The following is a 23856-nucleotide window of genomic DNA, read 5'->3' as shown; positions in this document are numbered from 1 at the left end:
TTTACTTTGCACAAACAAATTCAAGTACTTTGACTAGTTATAGCACATTGGTACAAAAGGGGGAAAAACAGTCAAATAAAGCAAAGAGATGATCAGAGAAACATGAATTAAATAGCAACAGTCAAATCCATCAAAAGACCAGGTGGATAATTTCTACTCAAATTCCTAGGTAGGCACAGGAATTCTTTTTCTTCAGAATATGCCAGAAAAAAATATCAAGGGGAGATTCCTGCACTATAATCCTGTGAATTATGGCAACAACACTGGAGATTTAGTGCATGAACGTGCAGATGGACACATTCTGTGCTGCTAATAACTAAAGGTTTGCAAAATTAGTTGGTTGTCTCTCCTTGCCTAATAGTTTCAAGCACTTTGTAAATAAAAGTGTTCATGAGTAGCATTAATATTGCATTTAATATATCACCAAATTATCTCTATAGAGAGACACGGGAAGAAGGTTGACCTGCACTGTTAAAACTCTCCTCCAATGTTCTATTGGTATGCATTCCCCAACCAGTCAATATTTGATCTATAATACCACCTGAAACACTAAAGATTATGGATGTAATGGGGCCTAAAGAAACCTTTGGCTCTCTAGGGTAACAAATAATCTAAAACCTGCTCCCAACTGGTATGTATATTTATAATCATAAATAACATTTATTTTACCTTACATACGAGTGAAAATCATGTTTTAGTCTTTTAGCTCTCCTCTGGGAGCTTGCATAGCTTGGAAGTTCATAAGTATTTTATTCTGGTACAGGCCCTAAAAGTAATATTAGAAAGTTTGTGTTGAATAGCCGAGGAATTTCTTCAACCAAAGTTGTTTATCAAAATCTTAAAGTGACTTCGAGCTACAACGCCCAAAAGAAAAACAGATAGTGGCAATTCAGTTGTTTATCACTGACACTTTTATGGCATGTTTACATGTTACTTTCTTCTTTATTTAACCACTAAGAATTTTAATTTCCATTAGCCAATTACATTTAATGATGATTCCCTGTAACACTGGGAAAATGAATTTTTAAACCAAGATTATCTAAAACAGTGGTCAAAAAAATGTATCTGAGGATATGGTTTGAAATATTTCAACACTAAGGACTTACTTTTTTGATAAAATTATTTTAAAGGTAAAATATAATCACATATTTATAAATATATCAAGACAACATTGATATTGTTACCATTTCAATTTACTTTATTTGAAGCTGAGGGCAGAAATCAATATTATTTTCACTTGCAATACATTTATTTTTTGTGTAATCCATTGTGAGTGATTATGGCATATATAAAGAGAGAGATTTACGGAATCTTTCTAATCTAATTTTACACACAACTGATATTCGTTCAAATGGGTAACAATTTTGATCTGGCAATTCAGTCTATCAAAACTTAACATCCAAATAGCACTGTAACTATAACTTAGAATTTTCCAAAGTTTCTCTCAATTTTTAATATCTGCTAAAGATAACTGGCTCCTTCAAGCCCAAGTTCCCTGAAATTCTCCTGATAATTATTAACTGTTTTCATCTTAAACTGAAATCCACGTTAATAATCTGTTTACCCAAGATAGGATGAAAAACATGCAGGGCTTTCTTATACATTTAGCTCACAAAGCTTTTTTTTCCTTAAACCCCTATTTGTGGGAGAGGTTGTCGATGAAATATATAGTCCTTAAGAAACAGAGCACTTTAGCTGTATAATAAATTGCAGTATTTCAATCACAGAATCAAATTGATACCCAAGAGTTGGTGCCAGTCAGGTCTCTATATTGAAATTCATAACAAAATAAACAACAACAATAACAACAACAACAAAAGGTAATGGAACATGGGCAGGAATATTTGATCATATGTATATGTGTACAAGCTATTCCAAGCTAGAAGTTTCCCAAGAAATTAAGGTAAATGGAATAGTTTTGGTCATAGGGTCACTGCAATCCAAATGCTCTTTGTAGCATGTTCAAGCCTCTGTGATCTTGGTGTTATGCTTTGCTATCGTCTTCTTTTGATTGTATGATGTCGTTAGAAACCTTAATTTCTATAGTTTCTGGATTTAAGACTTCTTTTCCATTTTCTTCTTTTAAAGGCAATTTTCTGGAAGGAAGTATAAAATAATGAACTTCATTTTCTAATGCAGTTTGAGTGGTACTCCCTAATACTAAGTTACTGCCTTATAGAAGTCAATATCTACAATTATTAGAATGAAAAAAATCAGATTTGTTAAAGTAATATCAAAATGATAGAAAAATAATTAGACAATATTATCCATTGTAAAAATGTGATGTACTGCAAAATGATGAATGAAACAATTTGTAGTTTTAGATGAACCAAATCGTTCACTATAGGGTGGCTTAGATTTGGTAACCAGTTATTGATACATAAAATAGAATTGTTTAGAATCTAAACAAGCCAGCATTTTTTTTTTTTTTTTTATTCATGAGACAGAAAGAGAGAGAGAGGCAAAGGGAGAAACAGGGTCCCCATGGAGCAGGGAGCCCAATGCGGGACTCTATCCTAGGATCCCGGGATCATGACCTGAGCCAAAGGCAGATGCTTAACCGACTGAGCCACCCAGGCCCCCACAAGCCAGTATTTTTATATGTCAACTAGATGAGTTACTACTTCCTAAGTTTTTTCAAATAAAAATCATTAATAGTTGCTGCCATATTCTGTTACATACTTCAAAAGCTGGGGGAATTAGCTATGTTCTTTGGAACTTAATGAAAGTAAGCGGCGCCTGGGTGGCTCAGTCGTTAAGTGTCTGCCTTCAGCTCAGGTCATGATCCCAGGCTCCTAGGATCGAGCCCTGCATCAGGCTCCCTGCTCCGCGGGAAGCCTGCTTCTCCCTCTCCCACTCCACCTGCTTGTGTTCCCTCTCTCACTGTCTCTCTCTCTGTCAAATAAATAAAATCTTTAAAAAAAAAAAAAGAAAGTAAATATATTTCAGGACTTTCTCACTTTTCTACATTTATTGTATATGTTTTCTTTAATTGGTCTCTTTTCACTATTATTTTTGTTGTTATTTTTGTATCATTTATATGCACATTTTTTAAGAATTGCTTTCAATTATAACCTATGAAGGAAAACAAGCTTGCTTGCTTGCTTGCTTTCTTCTTCTTCTTCTTCTTCTTCTTCTTCTTCTTCTTCTTCTTTTTTTTAAGATTTTACTTATTTAGTTGAGAGAGCAAGAGCAGGGGAAGGGGCAGAGGGAGAGGGGGAAGTAGACTCCCCATTCAGTGGGAAGCCTGATGCAGGGCTTGATCCCAGGAGCCTGGAATCATGACCTGAGCTGAAGGCCAACACTTAACTGACTGAGCCACTCAGGTGGCCCTTTATTTTTTAACAATAGCTTCACAAATCTTACTATGATGACAATGATTCAAGATGTATAGTTTTTTCTACCGGTCTTGAGTCCAATGGTTTATGATTATGCCTTATTTACACAGCTTTGGGGGGAAGATTTCCTCCCTTGACAAAATATTTTTTCCACATCAAAAACAAATTCCAGTTCAATTCCGTACTTTAAGGTCACAATTTTGTGGGGTAGTGAATGCTACTATGCTAGTTTCTCTGGGATTTATGTGTGATTTCTTTTCTGTTTTTGAATGAGAAGAGCAAGCCATTATGTTCTGAAGATCAAAGCTTTTATGTGAAAATTAACCAATTACAAGTAAGTCATGGGTAAATGTTACTATGTCGCATTGCTGGGAAGGAAACAGCATCTACTTTATACCTATTAGGGCAGGCTATTTTATGCGTATTATAAATAATGCTTTCACAGTCCTTCCGTTCACCCACTCCCAAGTACGGCAAATATTGATAATAAAAGATAAAATCAATAAGGTCACTTCTAAGCAGCAAAATGTAGAGAAATTTAGAGCTTGGGTGGGAGGTTAGCATAATACTTAATATATTTTTACTCAAAGAATTTTAACACTGGAATTAACCAGTGTTTTCAACTAATTCTTGGATGACGAATTTTTGCATGCATAGTTTTCACTACTTACATTTATGTTAAATTGCTTTCTTTAAAGATTACAGTTAATTCTATTATTTTTATGTTGAGTATTTCTTTTCTATAATTGAGGATTGGAGTAGTTATTAGATCATCTTTTTTTGTTTTTGCTTTATTTTTTGTATTTTCAAGTTTTTATTTAAACTCCAGTTAGTTAACATATAGTGTAGTATTAGTTTTGGGAGTAGAATTTAGTGATTCATCATTTACATATAATACCCAGTTCTTAGCTAGTTTTCATACGCACCAATCTCTCATTGTAAGTGTTAATCAACAGATAGAAATGTGTTTTATGTGTAAAATTTTGCTTCATTGAAAAGACTTCTAACTTCTGAAGGAAAAACCATAGAACCCACCTTGTAAAAGCTGCCTCTACAAGAGTAAACTTCAATTTAGAAGGTAATAATCTCTAAATGCAGTCACTGACATGACCTGAGGATTTATACGAAAATTTAGCTACAGAGTAATACTTTGTATTTCTCTAAATAGTAATTATTTCAGCCCCTTGAGAGCAGATAGCAGACGTTTCTGAAATAAGTTATTTTCTTCACTTGTGACAACACACAGCCTTCCATTTAGGATGAGAAACCCAAATCAAATTTCTCTGTAAGTGTTTGCTGGTAAAGAAAAAGGAATCCTTAAAAAAATAAACAAAAAAAACCCCAATATAATTTAGAAGTAATTTTAGTGAGCAGTATTTAAAGAATAATGTGATAGTCATGGTTTTGTTTGTATTCAATATATTCCATAGAATACTATTATCACTCCTTAGTAATGTCTTTGGCTTTAATCATTTTAACTTTCATGTTGTCTGAACATCATCTTTGCACATGTTCATCATCTTTGCAGATTTAGTTGAAATATCTGCTATGGCTATAATGGAGCTCTGATGGGTATAGAAAGAAGTAAATAATATAATCTTGAATGGAGAGCAAGCACCATTTCCTATATAGACATTAAAATGATAGACAATTTGGGATGTCTGGGTGGCTCAGTCGGTTAAGCATCTGCCTTTGGCTCAGGTCATGACCCCAGGGTCCTGGGATCGAGCTCGGCATCAGGGACCTTGCTCAGCAAGGAGCCTGCTTCTCCCTCTGCCTGCCTCTGTCTCTCTCTCTCTGATAAATAAATAAAATCTTTAAAAAAATAAAAAATGATAGACAATTTAACAGTATTTCTTCATCTTTCTAATGAATATTCTTTCTTTTTAAAGTAGACTTGTGTACATTTTCACACTATTAATTTTTATTTTAAATTGTGATATTCATATTCAGAGTAATGGCTAATTTCCTGACCCTTTTATATTTCAGTAAAAATCACATTTTGAAAGTATCACTTTCTTTTTTTAAAGATTTATTTTTTTTATTTTTTATTTTTTTTAAGATTTTATTTATTTATTTGAGAGAGAGTGAGAGAGCAAGCAGGGCCGGGGCAGAGGAAGAAGCAGATTCCCCATTGAGCAGGGGCCCCAAAGCTGGACTCAATCCCAGGACCCTGGGATCATGACCTGGGCCAAAGGTAGATGCTTAACCACTGAGCCACCCAGGTGCCCCTTATTTATTTATTTTAGAGAGAGAGAGGAGTGCATGAGTGGGGGAGGGGCAAGGGCAAAGGGAGAGGGAAAGAGAGAATCTCATGCAGACTGCCCACTGAGTACAGAGGCAGACACAGGCTCAATCTCACAACCCCGAGATCATGAGTTAAACTGAAATCAAGAGTCAGATACTTAACTTTAACTGACTGAGCACTCCTGGTGCCCTGAAAGTATCACTTTCTTAAAAAGTAAAATAAGTGTAAGAAAATCCAACTCTAACATGATCCATCTTTTTGACATTTTTACATAAAATTATAAATATGTGTTTGAACAGTAGATTTTCTCTGGCATTGATATAAAATTTTCATATGTAATGTCTCTCTAGAAAATGGTTTTCGATATTCTCATCTATTTTCTTTGAAAAAGAAATATTTTTCTACTTGATGTTATTTGTAAGTATATGCTACAAGGAATGATAATGTTATCATTTTACAAATATTTATCCAAAAATAATAAAGCATTTGAAGCTACTTACTCAGGTTCTGTTAGTGGTGTGGTTTCATTTGGCTCATTTACTGGGCTCCCATCCTCATGATTAGTGATTCTTTCATCCTCTGTTCTCATCTCCACTATTGGTTCTTTCGATCCATCTTTCCTAGAAAAATAAACAAACAAGAAAACCTTACTTATGTAATGTAAAAATAGATGCATTACATAGTTTAGAATCTCCACATAATCCCACCTCCCCCTGCCAAAAATTCAGCATGGTCAGATTAAGAATACCCTAAGAATTTTTTTTTTCATTTAAATTCATCTCAACCACATAATTTTCACTCAGAAAAAATAGAAAGGAGAAATTCCATTTTATCTAGGATTCTTTTTTTTTCATCAAAATTGTGTTAATTTTTTGGAAAAGTCCAAATTTTAAATTTGATTGTGCAGTTTATTTTGGAAAATAAATAAAAAATATTTTGTTAAAGGAAATTATGACATGAAATAGCTTTTCCCCCCTAAGAAGCCATATGCTTTAGATTTTTTTAATTTGAAATATAGCATCAGAAATATTGCTTCTATATTAATATTTAGAAGATAAAATTTATATATATGAGATGTAGCATTGTTTTAAATGTTTTTTATGAATTATATGAATGATTTTAACTTTAATATGATATTGACTTTACATATTCATGTTTTCAAGAAAATAGTTTACATAAAAACAATATTATAACACATATGCATGATGTTTTCATTTGTAATTTCAAATCCATGTCATCTTTATTGGATTTTTAAAATATGAGAATAAGTGTAATTTTACATAATTGTGGAATTTTCATAAAATTAGAAAGTTTACTGCAAAGTTTCATTCCTCAAAAAATGAACAAAAAGAAAGAAAAACAAGGAAGGCATTTAGTGATGATAAAGGGTAAAGTGAGATAAAAGCGTTGAGAATGATACACTCATAATGCAGATTATAATTATGGCACAAATACAAAAAAAAAATGTAAGGGAGGGATAGGGGTCCTCACATACCCAGGGACATAGTCTTACCATACAATCTTGCAACTGTACTCTAACATATTTACCCAAATGAACTGAAAACTTATGCCCATGCAAAAATCTCCACATGAATGTTTATAGAAGTTTTATCATAACTGCCCCAAATTGGAACCAACTAAAATGTCCTTCAACGGGTGAATGGATAAACAAACTGTGGTACATCCATCCAATTGGTTATTATTCAGCAATAAAGAGAAATGAGCTATCTAGCCACAAAAAGACCTGGGAGAACTTTAAATGCATATTCATAAGGAAAATAAGCCAGTCTGAAAAGGCTACATACTATGTAATCCCAATTACACTGAATTCTGTAAAAAGCAAAGTTATAGAGAAAATAAAAAGATCACTGTTTGCCGGAGGTTGAAGGTGAGGGAGTGATGTAATGATGGAGCACTAGGCACATTAAATCTATTTAATATTGTAATGACAAATATATGACATTAAAATTAGTTCTTAAAAATCAAGTAAACTAAGAGTACATACAAAATAAATCAAACAACCAAACCCCAACAATGGCACAAATATTTAACATACCTTACAAATGCTGACTCTCAAACAGGAAAATATTGAGAATGATAAAAAACTTTTGATCAGGTGGCAGGTTTGATATCGCTCTTATTTCAGTATGTAGGTCCCTCACATACATACACTTCAAAATCTGACGAATGGATGTTAATAGAAATGGAAGAAAACCTAGAACTCTATAATCTAGAGTTAATAGTGAAGAACCTTTTATACCTCTAAAATGCAAATGTCTGTGAGACCTGGTGATTCTGATGTGTTCAGCAACCTGAATAGGGACTCCAAGGAAGCAAAATCTATATAGTAGTAAAGATGATTAAAGAGCCCACCACCATTAAATTTTAGTTTTATGTTGTTTTGTTTGCTATTGTTTTTTGCAAACAAGAAACAACAGCAATGATTGATTCTTTTAAAAAATTCTTTATGATATCAATGCCCTTGATGACATAGAGGATGATACTGTTTGGAAAAATGTGGCTATTGCTGACTTTGAGCAAAAAAGTGATTCAAAGTGTTGGATTTTATGTTTATATTAACAGGTGCAGATCTAGGGGTGTGAATTAAATAAAATAGAATGCAAAAAAAAGAAGATAGTGAATTTGGATTTTAATTGTATCCTCCTTATTGAAAATAATACATAAGCAAACCACTTTAAACTAGAAATAATAAAATAAACATTACTAAAAGGAAATTAAAAGAGTTACAAGAGAACATGGGTGAGTTGTCTTAAAATCCTTATCTTTGTTTTTAGTGATCTTTTACATTTTTAATTAGCTAGTGTATTCATATATTACAGAATTCTACAAAGGGTATATAGAGAAAGGTACACTTCCCTACCATTCCTATTTACAGGATATTAAGTTACCTATCATAGAGGCAAGCACATTTTCAAACTGTTTTCCAGAGACATTCCTTCTATTCATATACTAGCATATATGCGTGAAAATGCAGGGAGTTATTTTTATACAAATGGTACATACTAACTGAATATAATTTTGCCTTTTCAATGAACGCTAGAACATTTAGAGCTGCCTCTTTCTTTTTCATGGCACATACTATCCCATTGTATGTATGCACTATATATTTGGCCAGTGTCCAACCAACAGACATTTAGGTTGTTTCCAATATCTTCTATTACAATAAATACTATAAGGAGTATGAAATGCATATTTTCCTTACCCTTAGGTGAAAATATCTGAAGCACACATATAATTTCCATGAGTCTAATGCCTCTCTTGTATAAATAATATTTAATTACACTTGAAATGATATCAGAATTATTACTGATATTTTCTGTCAAATTATAAAAAAAATGATAAGGCAATATTTTATTTAAATTGGCATAAAAATGTATGCCACAATTTATGGACAATTTCACAATCAATAGACTGGTAAAACTAAATAAATTCCTGCCGGGTTTCTAGAACTGATTATTAAGCAGGAAATGACAAGTACAGCAGAAGAGTTAAAATGATGTGCCCTGGGACCAAACTAGCTGACTCTCACTAACTCATGGCATAAGCATTTCTCTGTCCTGTTGCCTGGATAGTAAAACAGAGATGATATGACACCAAACTAATTTCCTCAGTGTTTAGAATAGTGCCTGACATATATGCGCTGAATCAGTAACTGTCTTCAGTATTCTAGGAGGGCAAGGAGGATTTATGTAGGGAAATACATTACTAAAACTTGCAACTTCAACTAATTAAAGGAAAAAAAATGAAAATATCTCAAAACACACTAAGAAAGAAAGATTCATAAAATTCATCGGTTCTCAAATAAAAATGGAAAGTATTCATATAATTAATGGCATCATAAGCAAAACTCAAACTTTGAAATAGACTGGGGAAAATATTTGCAACAAATATGATGTCAAATAATTAAGGGTCATATTATATAATTTAAAAAGTTAGAGAAAAGTTAAATAACTCCATGAACATGTGTACAGAATATGAACAAGAAACTCCCTGAAGAAATAAAGTGACCAAAGAGAAATCATAAAACAAATAAGCTCAGACTTAACCTGGATCAGAAAAATGCAAATTTTAAACGATATCTTTCACTTATTATATTGACAAAAATAAACATAAATTGATAATATTTAATGTTTGTTTAAAACGCTATAGAGAAATATATATTCTCTGATTTTATTAACAGTATGAGTTAGTATAGAATTTTGTGGGCAATTTGTTAGTATTTTTCAGTTTTGATTTACATTCCCTGTCTAGGAGCATAATGTACATTTACAACAAGATTTATATAAAAGTTAAGTTCAAACTCATATTATACTTCAATATGATAAAATATTGAAAGTTTCATCTAAATTGTCATCAAAGACAAGGGGATAAATGCATTATGGTAATTGATATTATAGAATACTACTTATTTATAAAAAGAATGAGCCAGAAATTTACATGCTGAAAAGGTACCTTTTGAAGCTTCATTGCTATCTGAGAAAACATTGCAATAATAGATGTACATATATATGTGCATATTAATGCATAGCAGTGTGTGTGTGTGTGTATGTGTACATAAATTAGATTCAATTCTTACCTTTGCTTCCTATAGATAAGGTATTTATTTCCTCTAGCTTCTTTCAGGAATTTTTCTTTATCTTTGAATTTCTGTAGTTTGAAAATGATATGACTAAGTATAGTTTTTGTTGTTTTATTTTGTTTTGTTTTGGGCATTTGCACTCCTCAACGTTCTCTGAGCTTCCTGGATCTGTAGTTTTGTGTCAGATATTTATTTGGGGAAGTTCTCAGTCATTAATGTTTCAGATATTTCTGTTCGGTCTCTATTTCTTCTCCTTCTGGTATTCCTATTACACATATGTTTCACCTTGTGTAGTTGTCCCATAGTTCTTTTTCTGTGGATTTTTTTCAGTCTTTATTCTGTTTGCTTTTTTTTTTTTTTTAAGAGAGAGAGGCAGGGAGGTTCAGAGGGAGAGAGAGAGAGAGAATCTTAAGCAGGCTCCATGCCCAGCACAGAGCCAAACATGGAGCTCGATATCACAACCCTGAGATCATGACCTGAGCTGAAATCAAGAGTTGGATGTTTAACCGACTGAGCCACCCAGGTGTCCCTCTGTTTGCTTTTAAGTTTTGGTATTTTCTATTAAGATCTCCACAAAGCTCAGAGATTCTTTCTTCAGCTATGTCTGGTTTACTAGTAAGCTCCTCAGGGACATTCTTCATTTCTATTAGGATGTTTTTGGTCTCTAGCACTTCTTTTGGATTCTTCTTCAGAGTTTCCATCTCTCTGCTATATGGCCCATCTCTCATGCTGTCCTATAGTGTTCTCACCATATTAATCATATACTTTAAAAAAATCATCCCTGCCTTCTCTGAATCTAGCCCTGATGCTAGTTCTACCTCTTCAAAATGATTGTTGCCTTGAGTATACCTCTTGATCCTGGGACATGATGTACTGGTTAGAAGGAACTGCTAAATATAGGCATTTACTAATGTGGTGGAATAGTGGGGTATGGAGAGGGTGCATTCAATAATCCTATCATTAGGCCTCAGTCATTAGTAAGTCTGCACCCCTGGACTCTAAACTTCACCATTGTTTCTCGGGACTCTCCCTCTGAAATGAGTCAGGATGGTTGGAGTGGACTGGAGTTATATATTTGCCTTCTCTCACCTGGTAGTAAAGGGGGCTGGTTTGGATATCTCTCTGTACATTGAAAAGCCATTTTCACACACACACACACACACACACACATACACACACACTCTGGCTAATTACTTTCTATTAGTTTTTAATATTTTAGTTCCTTTACAACTTAAGTCTAACCAGGAAAATTCTTTCTTTTTTTTTATTTATAAAAATAGCATTTATAACAGAAACTATTTATTCATCCATTTCATTGTTTTTTTAACTGAAACGTGTTTCCCAGCAGAGTAAAAGCTAGATGATGGAAGGGACTAGTTTGCTTTTCTTCACAGTTGTATCTGTCGGGCTTAGAATAGTGCCTGACTATGTAGGTGTTCAATAAATATTTATTAGCATAAATTAATGCTTGGGCGGACAAGAGTATAAGCATAGTTTGATAAAGTACAAATCATTCACCATTTTTATTAGATAAATGATGAGAATGCAAGATAAAGGTAAGTTTAATTTAAATGTATAAGAGCCAAATAATGGAATATTCTAGAACTTTACATGAATGACATTCTGTATGCCACTGACTTTAATTTCTCTTTTCTGGAACTTGATATTCTTTAAACAAGAATACTCTAAGTGTGTAATTAACATATTCTGTAAAAATCTGCACAGTCTTATAATTGTGATAACATGAAAGTACTAGTCTAAGAATACTTCCGATCATGTTTAGAGGCCAGTAGAGATCCAGTCCATCCAAATCAGTTATATTCTATTTCCCATTGTGATTTTATGTAACATTTTTGAGAAAAAAAAACTATAATATCTCCCCAATTCGAACAACGAATTTTTGAAAACAGAGTTGAAAACTATTTTCCCAAAGCAGGGGAAATGACAATATAAAAAGTTATGATGGATAACAAACACAGAATGAACGCCGTGTTTTCAACTTCCCAAGTCTTTAAGGTTAATTAAACCCAGCAGGACTTACACACCAAAGTGTTGATGGATAAACTACCAATTAATAGAGTGAAATAAAAATAAATGGCAGAACTTGAATATACCTCATTGTTTTGCACACAGTCACCAATATCCCTCCAGTTAATTAAGACAAAAACATGATTTCTCTTTCTTTCACCCCAAAGCCAAATTAATCAATAGTAGTTGACTCTTCCTCAGCTATATCTAGACTCCAAACATTTCTATCTGCCTATAGTACTACTACCTTGGTCCAAAAGAATATCATTTTTTACCTGGGGTATTTCAAGATCCTCCCACTCAATCTTTCTGATTCTAAATCTTTCCTCTGCACCTATCAACCTTCCAGTAATTCATTCTTCACAAGCAGCTAAAGTAATCTTTAAACACGTACTGGCGGTGCCCGGTTCGCTTAGTCAGTTAAGTGTCTGATCTTTGGTTTCGGATAAGGTCATGATCTCAGGTTGTGAGATCAAGCCCTGCATGGGGAGCCTCCTTGGGATTCTCTCCCTCTCCCTCACCCTCTTTTCCTATCCCAGCTCTCTCTCTCTCTCCCTCTCTCTCAAATAAATAAATAAATAAATAAATAAATAAATAAATAAATAAAATCAATATAGCAATATAGCAATCAGTGTATTTATATATGATTATGCTATAAACACAGGGTTTTCTCAACATGCGGAAAAAAAGGCTAGAACTGAGTTTGGTATATATTTATTTAGTTAATAATACAATGTAAAAACACAGCAGGTTATTAAAAAGTAGACTTTGTTCTAATGAGGAAAGCAGGAGATACTGGATAGTGAATTGATCCCACTATGTTTACTATGGCACACATTACTATCCCATTCAAGTGTGAAGCAGAGCCTGATTTCTGTTTGTTCTTTGCTGTGTTGTGTCCAACAAGTAAGTAGGTGGCATTTTGATTGTGAAATGAATCTAATTTTTTTGAAATGAAAATGTATGTTATCTAATTTAGCATCTCATGAAGTGAAAATATCCCTTATAGAGAGTCCATAAGAAGTAGTCATAGACAAATTGCATAGTAGGATTGAAATAGGATTGGAGATGTAAACAAAACAAAACAAAACAAAAATGCAGCATGAAGAATGGATTTTCCTATATTGCTAAGCCTAGAAATTAATGCATGGGGCTCTACATGCCTAAATGTATGTATAGAAAGACAAATAGAAATGACTCAACAATAAAAAATAAATGAATTACTGATAAACAGAACACCACGAATGAACCTTAAAACATGATTGAATGAAAAAAGCCAGACACAAAAGAGTAAATATTACAGGAATCAATTTTTATCAAGTTCTATAGCAGCTAAAAGTTATTTATGATGAAAAGAATCAGACTAGTAGTTGCCTGGAGCAGGGGGAGGAATATGAGTTGTCTGGGTAGAAACATTAGAGAAATTTTGAGGATGGTGTTAAGTTTCTGAATTTTGATAGGGCTTGGGTTATACAGATATAAACGTGTCAAAACTCATCAAATAGAACACTTTATGAATTTTACTCTATGCAAGTTTTACCTAAAGAAAATATTAACAAAACTGCATGCAATGCTAGGCAAGTTGAACTGTGTAGGGTTAAGTGTACGGATACACTTTGGATTGAAGAATAGATAAATATGGGATAAGAGAAATATAATGAAATATCTTTTGGAGAATCCAAGTAGTTGATAAATGGGTGTTGGCTATAAAATTCTTTTAACTCTTTTGTATGTTTTAGACATGTAACAGAAAGACTGTAAGATTTAAAAGGTAAAAGAAATGTTCTTAATTCTTAAGAATAGTTATTTTTGATTACAGGGTTTAATATACACACATATGTATATGTATACAAACACACATACACATACACATAAACATTGTGTGTTTATATTATATGTGAGTGTGCATGTTCTCCTGTGCCTTCTAACTTTTTTTTTTCATTGAGCCTATTGTACTTTTGAGATTAGGTTCAAATCTAGCAAAACACCACCAACCCAAACAAAAAGTATTAAAACCTCTTAGTTGTCCTTTCACATGACAAAGGAGTTCCCTATAGTACTCAGCTCTATGTATTTTCCTGGAATTCATATTCTAATTGAATGAGATGCTACAGAGAGTGCCAAATTCTAACATATAGTCATCTTTTGATCAAAATTTGGAAGATTAAGTTCAGAATCCATACTAATGTATCGCATAGCACATATAACATCGCTATACAATCTCGAAACCTCTATTTAGTCATCTCCTGCACTTGAAAGAATTGGCATAATTTATGTTTTTACTCAGTTTACCCCAGTTTTTAACTCAGATTACTGTTGGTGTCCTTCTTTTATTCAATATAAACTGAAAAATGGTGGGAGAAATCATAAATACATTTGTACCACTGTCTATATTTCTATTTCTATTTCTTTTTTTCCTACTGCTATTTAAATCATGACTAATTATTTTTTGTGTGGATCCCATTTTAAGATTTATTTTTTAATGAAGTTCGGTTTCAAAAGCATTTGGCTCTACAACATGTTATATTTAAGGTCATACAGACTTAAGATCGGAAAGCAGACAGTACAGTGTCCAATGGTCTTGGAGTTGAGCTCTTTACTCTGCTCAGGAAAAAAGTCCCCGAACCAAGTCTGCAAGCTTGACTATAGCACTTTTTTTTTTTAAGATTTTATTTATTTATTTGAGAGAGAGAGAATGAGATACAGAGCACATGAGAGGGAGGAGGGTCAGAGGGAGAAGCAGACTCCCTGCCGAGCAGGGAGCCCGATGCGGGGCTCAATCCCAGGACTCCAGGACCATGACCTGAGCAGAAGGCAGTCGCTTAACCACTGAGCCACCCAGGCTTCCGACTATAGCACTTCTGTGATGTAATGCGCTGTGAGTATCTGCTACTTACAGGTATGCAGCTTTTCCTTCTTCGAGTTCTTTACTTTTCCCGCTAGAGCCACTCTTCTTCCCGCACATTCTCCTCGTGATGCACATCAATAACCCACATTGTCTAATAAAGAAGCAGCTGACGTCCGTTACCACAAGGATTAGCAAGAGTGCCGCCACACCCAGGCCAATGACTGCTCCGAGCCCAAGACCATTAAAAAGCGTATCTTGAAAAATAAAAGAAAATGATTTTACTAAGCTCCAAACTGGAAAAAAATAGACAGTTATTTTGAAAATAAATCTTAACTGAAGAGACAGGAAAAAAGTGATGGTCACTGGCAAATTTTAATCCCATAATTGTTGGGAACCATTCTCTGGCTTTTGAACAATATTTTAAGCAACGGACATGTGAATGATTTGCAATATTTTTTCAAACTTTATTTAGGAAGAAAACTCTTAAGTAGCTCTCTTTCCAATATACTTTTTGATTCCCCGAGGGGAAGATAATGAATATTATCACATCCCCAACTGTACTGTATCAGAAAGTCACAACCATTAATGGATCACCACATTGCTAGAAGGAAAATACAGTCAAAACTCCTGTAAGAAAAGATTAAATGAATGTTCTATACGGAATTATCTTAGTTTTAAGTCTTAAACTTGCAAATTATGTCTGCTCCAAGCACTTTGTTTTGACAGAGAACACATTTTAAAATATCTGTATATGAATATTTTGAGAATCATCATTTTAGAATAAATGGTTTCCTTGTATTTTTTTCAGTTAATATTTTAATAAATCACATTAGACTAGAGGCAAACTTTTGCAGAGCTACGGTACTTGTGACCTTTCCGAAGCTTATCATGGGAAGGTAGGGGACGATGGGAGCCATTTTCCCTTGATGTGTGGTTGCAGAAATTCCTGAAAGTCATACAGAAATTATCCATGGAAAAGATGACTGGGAATAGGATAGAATATGCTGATTGAGCAGGAATAGCAAGGAGGAGAGTGGTAGTGAAGATGAATCAAGTAGTTGTAGATGTGGGTAGACTACACAGCCACATCAGTGTTGGCACAAAAATAAGCACCATGGAAAGAGATTAAACTGGAGATGCTGTGTTATCTAGAGGGAAAAGAATAGGATTCTTATAAGACAATTTTAGAGAATTACTCGAAATGATTCTTTTTTAAAAAACTGTATTTGACAGAGAGTGCACACACAAGCAGGGGGAGCGGCAGGCAGAGGGAGAGGGATAAGCAGGCTTCCCACCTAGCCTAGCTGGGAGCCCCACATAGGGCTCGATCCCAGGACCCTGGCATCATGATCTGAGCCGAAGGCAGACGCTTAATCCACTGAGCCATCCAGGCACCTCTATTTAAAGTGATTCTTAACCCAATTATGTTAACATGTGTATACATAACATTATAAAATTATAATTCTCCTTTTTAATGATAAAATGCATTTATTACTCAGCATCATAATGGCATCTTAATAATATAAGAGATGTGTAATGCAAGTGACAGACAGGGACAGATGCAGACTTGATTTGGAGAAAACCACTTCTGAAAAAATACATATGTAAAACAAAGTTTTTCTAAGTTATATTTTTAAAATTCGGTGTAATATTTTAATAATGACTTGAAGAGATTGTGATCTAAAAGAATCGATATAACTTTTTATTTTAAATCAATAAGCTGGTGCTGAATGATGACACACCTGTCTGAATCTTAGTTGATTTTTCTTTTTTTTTTTTTAATTTTATTTATTTATTTGACAGAGAGAGACACAGCGAGAGAGGGAATACAAGCAGGGGAGAGGGAGAAGCAGGCTTCCCGCAGAGCGGGGAGCCCGGTGCGGGGCTTGATCCCAGGACTCTGGGATCATGACCTGAGCCGAAGGCAGACGCCTAACGACTGAGCCACCCAGGCGCCACCTCTTAGTTGATTTTTCTACTGAATGACTGAGCCTCGCATCTATATTTATCTCCCCCCCCACCCAGGAAACACATGTTTTATAAAAAAAAAAATCATTCTATCCATGACATCTTTCCTGGCACTTTCCCCAGCGACTCTGTGGTTGACCTGTGCTAAAACATGGAGGTTCTTCTACAGCATCTCCGTGAAGTTACAGGTGAGAATTCCTTAAGTATTGAATCAACAAACTTACAGCCCCCATGCCCAAGCAAGTATACTTTTGATTGTAATTCTTTTATTTCTGATAAAGAAAAACAGGAGACAAACATATAATTGTGTTAGAGGAAAATTAATTTTTTCCTGCCATTTTCAGAATCCCCGTTCCCCATCAAACTTTACCATACTACTTAGGTAGTGATAGTTTAGGAAAATTGCCTAGCTAAGATCCAGAGAAATTACTAGTTTCCATAGCACTGTTCTCGTATCACATGAACCCACTTTGAGGAAAGACTGAAGAGACAATTAAAAATCATTTTATACATTTTCTTCCATTATCCATTTTTAAATATATAAATGAGTCTTACCTGAATGTACCATTACAATATAATAAGGACAATTCACCTAATGAAATTTCTTTGACTACATGTCAAGCTAAATTTTTTTTTCAAAATCCACAGGAATTCATTTTGATATACTGCACATGATTCAACTACCAAAGCTCAGAAAAGAGGAGTTGAAATTATGAATCTGATTGGGCATTAGACCCTCTGGACATATTGACTCAATAATCCTGTGCTTTAAACCAGTCACTCCTCTTCCACTTCACTTAGGTCCTTCTCACATGCAGAACGGTTCTAGACAATAAATCCCACAGATCAACGATGATCTACCTGGCCCATTATTAGATCTTCATTTACCTTTTTTTTTTTCCTAAATGTAAGTTCCACACCCAGCATAGAGTCCAATGCAGGGCTTGAACTCACAACCCTGGGATTGAGATCTGAGCTGAGATCAAGAGTTGGACACTTAACCCTCTGAGCCAACAGGCACCCTTTTATTTACTTTTTTTTTTTTAAGTATGAAGAGACTGGCTTTCTACTTAAATGCACTGAACCTGATGTCCATCACATATTGCTGTAAAATCTTGGGTGAGGCAGCTAAATTCTCTAAGACTGAGATGCCACTCTATTAAAATGAGGGCAATTACAGAAACAGCAACAATCACAAACTAGATCATAGGGTTTTTGGAAAGATTGTTGTGAATATAATAATGTACTTAATACCTCTATCACTTATTGCTCAGGTCAGAGTAAAAATCTAACAAGTATTGGCAATAGTATTATTATTATTATTATTATTATTATTATTACTACTACTACTACTATTATTTTGCTATTGTAAAATACTAGGGAAATGAGGTTTTGGTGGAAAAAATAGACCATCTAAAGTTAAACTAGTCTATGGACGCCTGGGTGGCCCAGTTGGTTAAGCGACTGCCTTTGGCTCAGGTCATGGTCCCAGAGTCCTGGGATCGAGTCCCACATCGGGTTCCTGGCTCGGCGGGGAGCCTGCTTCTCCCTCTGACCCTCTCCCCTCTCATGCTGTTTCTCTCTCTCTCTCTCTTTCTCAAATAAATAAATAAATAAAATCTTAAAATATAGATATTTAAAGTTAAACTAGTCTATAAACATATTTCTTTCATCAGCACCCTAAGGTGGGACACGATCTCTTATTAAACACTGATTATTCTCTTGAGAATACAGTCATTTTTACTTATGTTTAGCTAGTTAGCTTTTAAATGATAAATATTTTATTTGTGACCCTTTTAGCACTAAACCAGCATATCGCTCTGCTTCATTTCCATCTTTAGAAAAGCTCTTAGAAACATTATATTTGTAAAGCACCTTATGGTAAAGGAATATTGATGCTAAAATAGCTATTACTTTTTTTTTCCCCTAGGGAAACAAAATTATACCTTTTAAACTCATGATTATAAATGTTGAAGGTTACTTGAAGTTATTTTTATGGAAAACCAAATTTGTTTTGTCATTGCAGAGAATAGGATGTATAGCAAGTAGGTTTATGTAATAGATATTTAATTTTCTTTTAAAAGTTATGTTTTTTTTAATTGGCTTAAGAATGTATTTAAATGCTAATATTTTCTCACATCCCATGAAGTTAGGCTATAATAACTATGAAAGCCAAATTTTCTAATTTTTTTTTTCTGACACCTATTTATTCTGGTGGGGAAGTTTACTTATTTGTCTTTGGCTTTTTCACAGACAAAATCATGACCACATGTAAAATTACATCACTAGGATTTGGGGACTAACAATGATTTATTTTTTCAGTAACATACAGAAAATTCTTTTTAAGTTAATTTGTTTTTTTTTTAAGATTTTTTATTTATTTGTCAGAGAGAGAGAGAGCACAAGCAGGGGGAGTGGGAGAGGGAGAAGCAGGCTCCCTGCTGAGCAAGGAGCCCGATGTGGGACTCGATCCCAGGACCCTGGGATCATGACCCGAGCTGAAGGCAGACACTTAACCGACTGAGCCACTCAGGCGTCCCTCAATTACAGTTTTAATTATTGAATTAATTGAGACTGAACATAGCAATCATTTAAAGGATTTTAAGTTCAACTTTTCTTTTTTAGCTTTCCAGAATATTTACACGTGTTTTACAATATATGATATTTTATGATAATTTTTACAACTCCATCACATAGGAAAACAATGTTATCAGCTCTACTTTACAGATAAGGAAATTGAGGTCCAGAGAGGGCAGTGGCCTAAGTCACAGGATAACCCTTGATATTAGATTAGTACAAATGAAGACTATGTAGCTTCAGGTTTTATATTGTTTATACCTGTGTTAGATTTATGTTGTGTATCATCAAATAATCAGGAGAGGAATAACATAGTAAATAAATTAAAATGTGTAGTTTCTTACAGAAAAGTGTCCATTTTTCCCCTATACTGCTAGACAAGGAACAACTATTTAAATGATGTACAATAATATAAATCATTTTTTTATGTATTCTTGCTATTAGCTCTTTGTACTGCTCTTTGAAAAAGGGAATTTTATATTAGAATTTAATAAGAATAAATAATTTAGGAATTATAAAGTTTAAACATTTATTTTTTTGGTATATATTTTATTATTGAAAGCAAATAGGAGAATCAGGCTGACTGAATTTCTATAACTTTCCTCCCACCTGACCTTCCGTCACATGAGATTTAGAAATTGGCAAGCTGAATCAATACAATTACACCTTTGTGTAATTACATCTTAACTGAAATAAACACATACAATCAAAGCATTAAAATAAGAAAAGAGAACTTCATTTTAAATTTTGTCACATGCATGTTTTCATGTTTCTGTTGTAGAAATTAACTCACAACTAAAACACTGAATTAATTTTCTGTGAAATTTATTGCAACTGATAATACTAGTTTTTCAAAAACCTGTATACTACATTCATAAAACTGGTCTTGCTTTTTGACTCCTTAGATAGTTTAGTATTTTATTTACCTATTATTCTATGTGTACATAACATCTTCTCCAAATAGATTGAGAATGACTTTCAGACTTGGAAAAGTAATAAAAACATGAAGAAAAAAAATTTTTTTTAATCTAATAGGTCCGAAAAATGGAGATTTCATTTTTGCTCTCAGAATAGTGGTAGCTATTTCCATGAGAGATATTCCTAAGTATCAGTAAGTAAACAGTGTATGAAAAACAAGAAGACATTCAAAAACCTTTTGGTGTTTCTCATAACATCGCTAGGTACTATATATTCCAATAATGCAGGAGGTATACTTGTCTCCTGCTTCTATGTTCTTCCTTCATCCTGCTCAGAGTAACACACTTTCAAACATCAATTGGTCTATGGAAAATCTAGGTGTAAATCTATACACATATATGTCCTATCTGAAAAGAGGTGAAGCAGGTAGCTTTTTGCAATTGGGCTCCATCTGAGCCATGATGGTCAGCTACTTTAAAATCAGACATCTGGGTTATCTCAAGATTTTGCAGCTGCATAGTTAAAAAAAAAAAAAAAGACTATCAAACCATTTATGCTTCACAAACCTTCCTTGAGTACTGCCTAATTAGTGTAGTACATATGTATGATATGTACTAAAATCGAACTAATAAAAATTAACATAAATCTTTAGGTTTATACATCCTTTTAAGTCCTTTTCTACTTACGAAGTACAAGTTCCTAAAATTTAATTTCATTTCATTAACACAACCAAAGAACAAAAGAGTAAAATTTTTATATTAACTAGGGCATACAGTTAATAGTAAGCGCTTTCACCAGGATTATGGTAATCTTGCATTATAGAAGGCATACTCTAGGGTAATATACCCTTAAAAAAAAAGACATTGCACTAATTTAAAAACCAACTACCATCCCTAAGGATTTCACACAGTTTCTCATCGTGTTGTTAGACGAGCTGTTTTCAAAAACCACCTGTCACTTACAGACTTGGGAATTATCTTAAATTGGTAAATTAATGTTTTGTGATTTTTCTCCTAGGATCAGCCAAATTAACAAAGTATAAAAAGTGTAGCAGAGAGAGCAAAAGTATAGAAATGAGACAAGGGTCTAGACTGGTTCAACAAAATATTTTTTTAAAAGTTATACAAATTTTAATAAGTTTCACAATTTCAAAAACGATGGGAATACAAAAAATAAAATCTAATTACAACATTCCCCCAGCACAGACAAAGCTGCAGCCTTTACATTTCTTGACATTAACCCACTTGTCAAGAAAGAAAATAGCATTTTCCAACCCATGGAGTTGTGTAGAGAAATGTCTTATTATGCATTTATAAGACTTTCTATTCTCTACTGGGAATACTGACCTGCTAAACAGAACCTAAATCATGTGAAATTTGTCTTTGGACTTGATAGTCTTCTCTCCACTAAATGGGGACTCAGGCATGTGTAAATGTGATATTTATATATTGTAGGTATTTAGAAAAAAATCATTACAAATTATCTGTTTTTATATATTTAAAAAAAAACACATGACTTTCAGGTCAACTTGGTAGGTGTAATCACAAATAAAAAAAAGTAAGCTTTGATTTATTCATATCATAAAATTCACTATTAAAGAGGGAAGTGTTAAAACCAATGATATTACAATCTGAGCACAACATCTCACACTATTTCCATTTCTCCAAATACCACATTTCTCTTCTATGTCATGACCATGGGCCTCCTGCATTATGGTGCCTGGTGTTCATCCCTGAATTGATGGATCCATTCCATTTTGATTCATATTTAATTTCCCTGTTTGAAACAAAGGCTTGGACTTCTGAGGTTTCCAATGTCTGGTTAATACCCATTAAACTGTATTAATTAGAAAGAAGGAGAACATCATTACAAATTGCCTCAGCAAGGAGGATTAAAAATACTATTTTCCATTAATTTAAAAAATTTAAAAATCAAATAGCAAACTCAAGAGCCACTGTTAATTGGATTTTATATTTTTCATCCCCTCTAAGCTACTTTTATTATTGCTTCCCCATACACCCAGAAAAAAATGGAGTGTACCCTCCTAAGATATATGTTTTTCATTTAAATTATAAACAGGTAATATTTTATAACATATTTATACTTTGATAGAAACAATGCAATGTATTGTTCATACGTTTTTGTGGCTCACACACTGCAATTAGATATAATTAAATCATAATTATAATTTTATTCTGTTTCATTATCGATAAAATGTAGGTAATAATTCTCACGTATCCTAGCTAAAATATGCTTTGAGAATCATACTATGAAAATGGTTTCGGAATTCCAAAGAACTGCACAAATGCATTATTATTTCATTTGTTATACTTATTACTTTATGCTCACTTTGTTTATAGTAACTTCTTATTTTATTTGTTTACAGTATTTTCTTTTAAAAAAATAGAACTTCTCTACTTTTACCCAAAACCTTCCTAGATTTTAGAAGCTTAAACATTTGAATATTGCTAACATTCATGAACTATGATGCATAAAAATAATTGTAAATACATATTTACATTTTACAAATGATTTTTATTGTTGTTTTTGATAAATTATCTTCATTAACATATAAGGTTTAAGATCATTTTCATTCTTGTGGTTTTAGATGTGCATTTCACTGTGACTAGAACTCAACATTGTTAAATATTATCCTTTTTTATTTGTCCGTTATTCATATAGCAAGTTATCTTTCTGGTCATTCCCATACTTCTGTATGCAAATGAAAATCTTTCTTGATCTTTGTAAGATTGATGTTAAAATAAATGAAAGCAAAAGAATTATTAAAAATTCTCTTATTGTCTCTGATAGATGAAATTGACTTTTGCCTGGTTTGGGATAAGAATATATCCTTTTTTTTTTTTTTTTTTGGTATTTTCTTCTGTAATTCACTTGCCTTCTTTACCTCACCATTAGATTTTTTTGTTGCTGTTATCATTATTATTTCTTTTGTTGTTATGGTTATTTTGTGCATTTTACACACATTGGTCTTCACTGAAATAAAAAATAAGATTGAAACTTTCAACAGATTATTGCCATGTGAATCAAAACCTCCTCCTTAAAATAAAGACTGTACCTCTTTTGTGTTCTAATCTTTTCTCTGTCATACCTTGGTTCCCTCTTGGACAGCTTCTAGTATTCATAAGATAATGAAAGGATTTACATCATTCAGCATCCTGACAAAATGCACTTACTAGCAACTTTTTAAGTTCACTCAAGTTCATATTATTCAGATATCTAACTGCTTTGAGAACTAGCTGAATGAAAACTCTGCAGGTGCAGCATGAATTATCAGGCATGAAGTTTTCAAAGAACAATGAAAAGAAAAAAG

General features: G+C 33.3%; 1 protein-coding gene across 1 annotated transcript in view; it reads right to left on the bottom strand.

Moving 5' to 3' along the window:
- Positions 1-1175: 1175 nt before the first annotated feature.
- NCAM2 (neural cell adhesion molecule 2) overlaps positions 1176-23856 on the bottom strand; it is a 517151-nt gene continuing 494470 nt past the window's right edge. Inside the window, exons 16-18 of the mRNA XM_035017513.1 lie at positions 15112-15316; positions 6087-6206; positions 1176-2096 (exon numbers count right to left, since the gene is read on the bottom strand). Coding sequence (XP_034873404.1) covers positions 1985-2096; positions 6087-6206; positions 15112-15316 — 437 coding nt within the window. The 3' untranslated portion in view covers positions 1176-1984. The remainder of the gene's footprint in view (positions 2097-6086; positions 6207-15111; positions 15317-23856) is intronic.

Source organism: Mirounga leonina, unplaced genomic scaffold (genome assembly GCF_011800145.1).
Source record: "Mirounga leonina isolate KUSES-001 unplaced genomic scaffold, KU_Mleo_1.0 Mir_172, whole genome shotgun sequence".
Classification (NCBI taxonomy): Eukaryota; Metazoa; Chordata; class Mammalia; order Carnivora; family Phocidae; genus Mirounga; species Mirounga leonina.
Note: the sequence above shows the minus strand (reverse complement) of the source record. Positions and strands in the feature narration are given on the sequence as shown.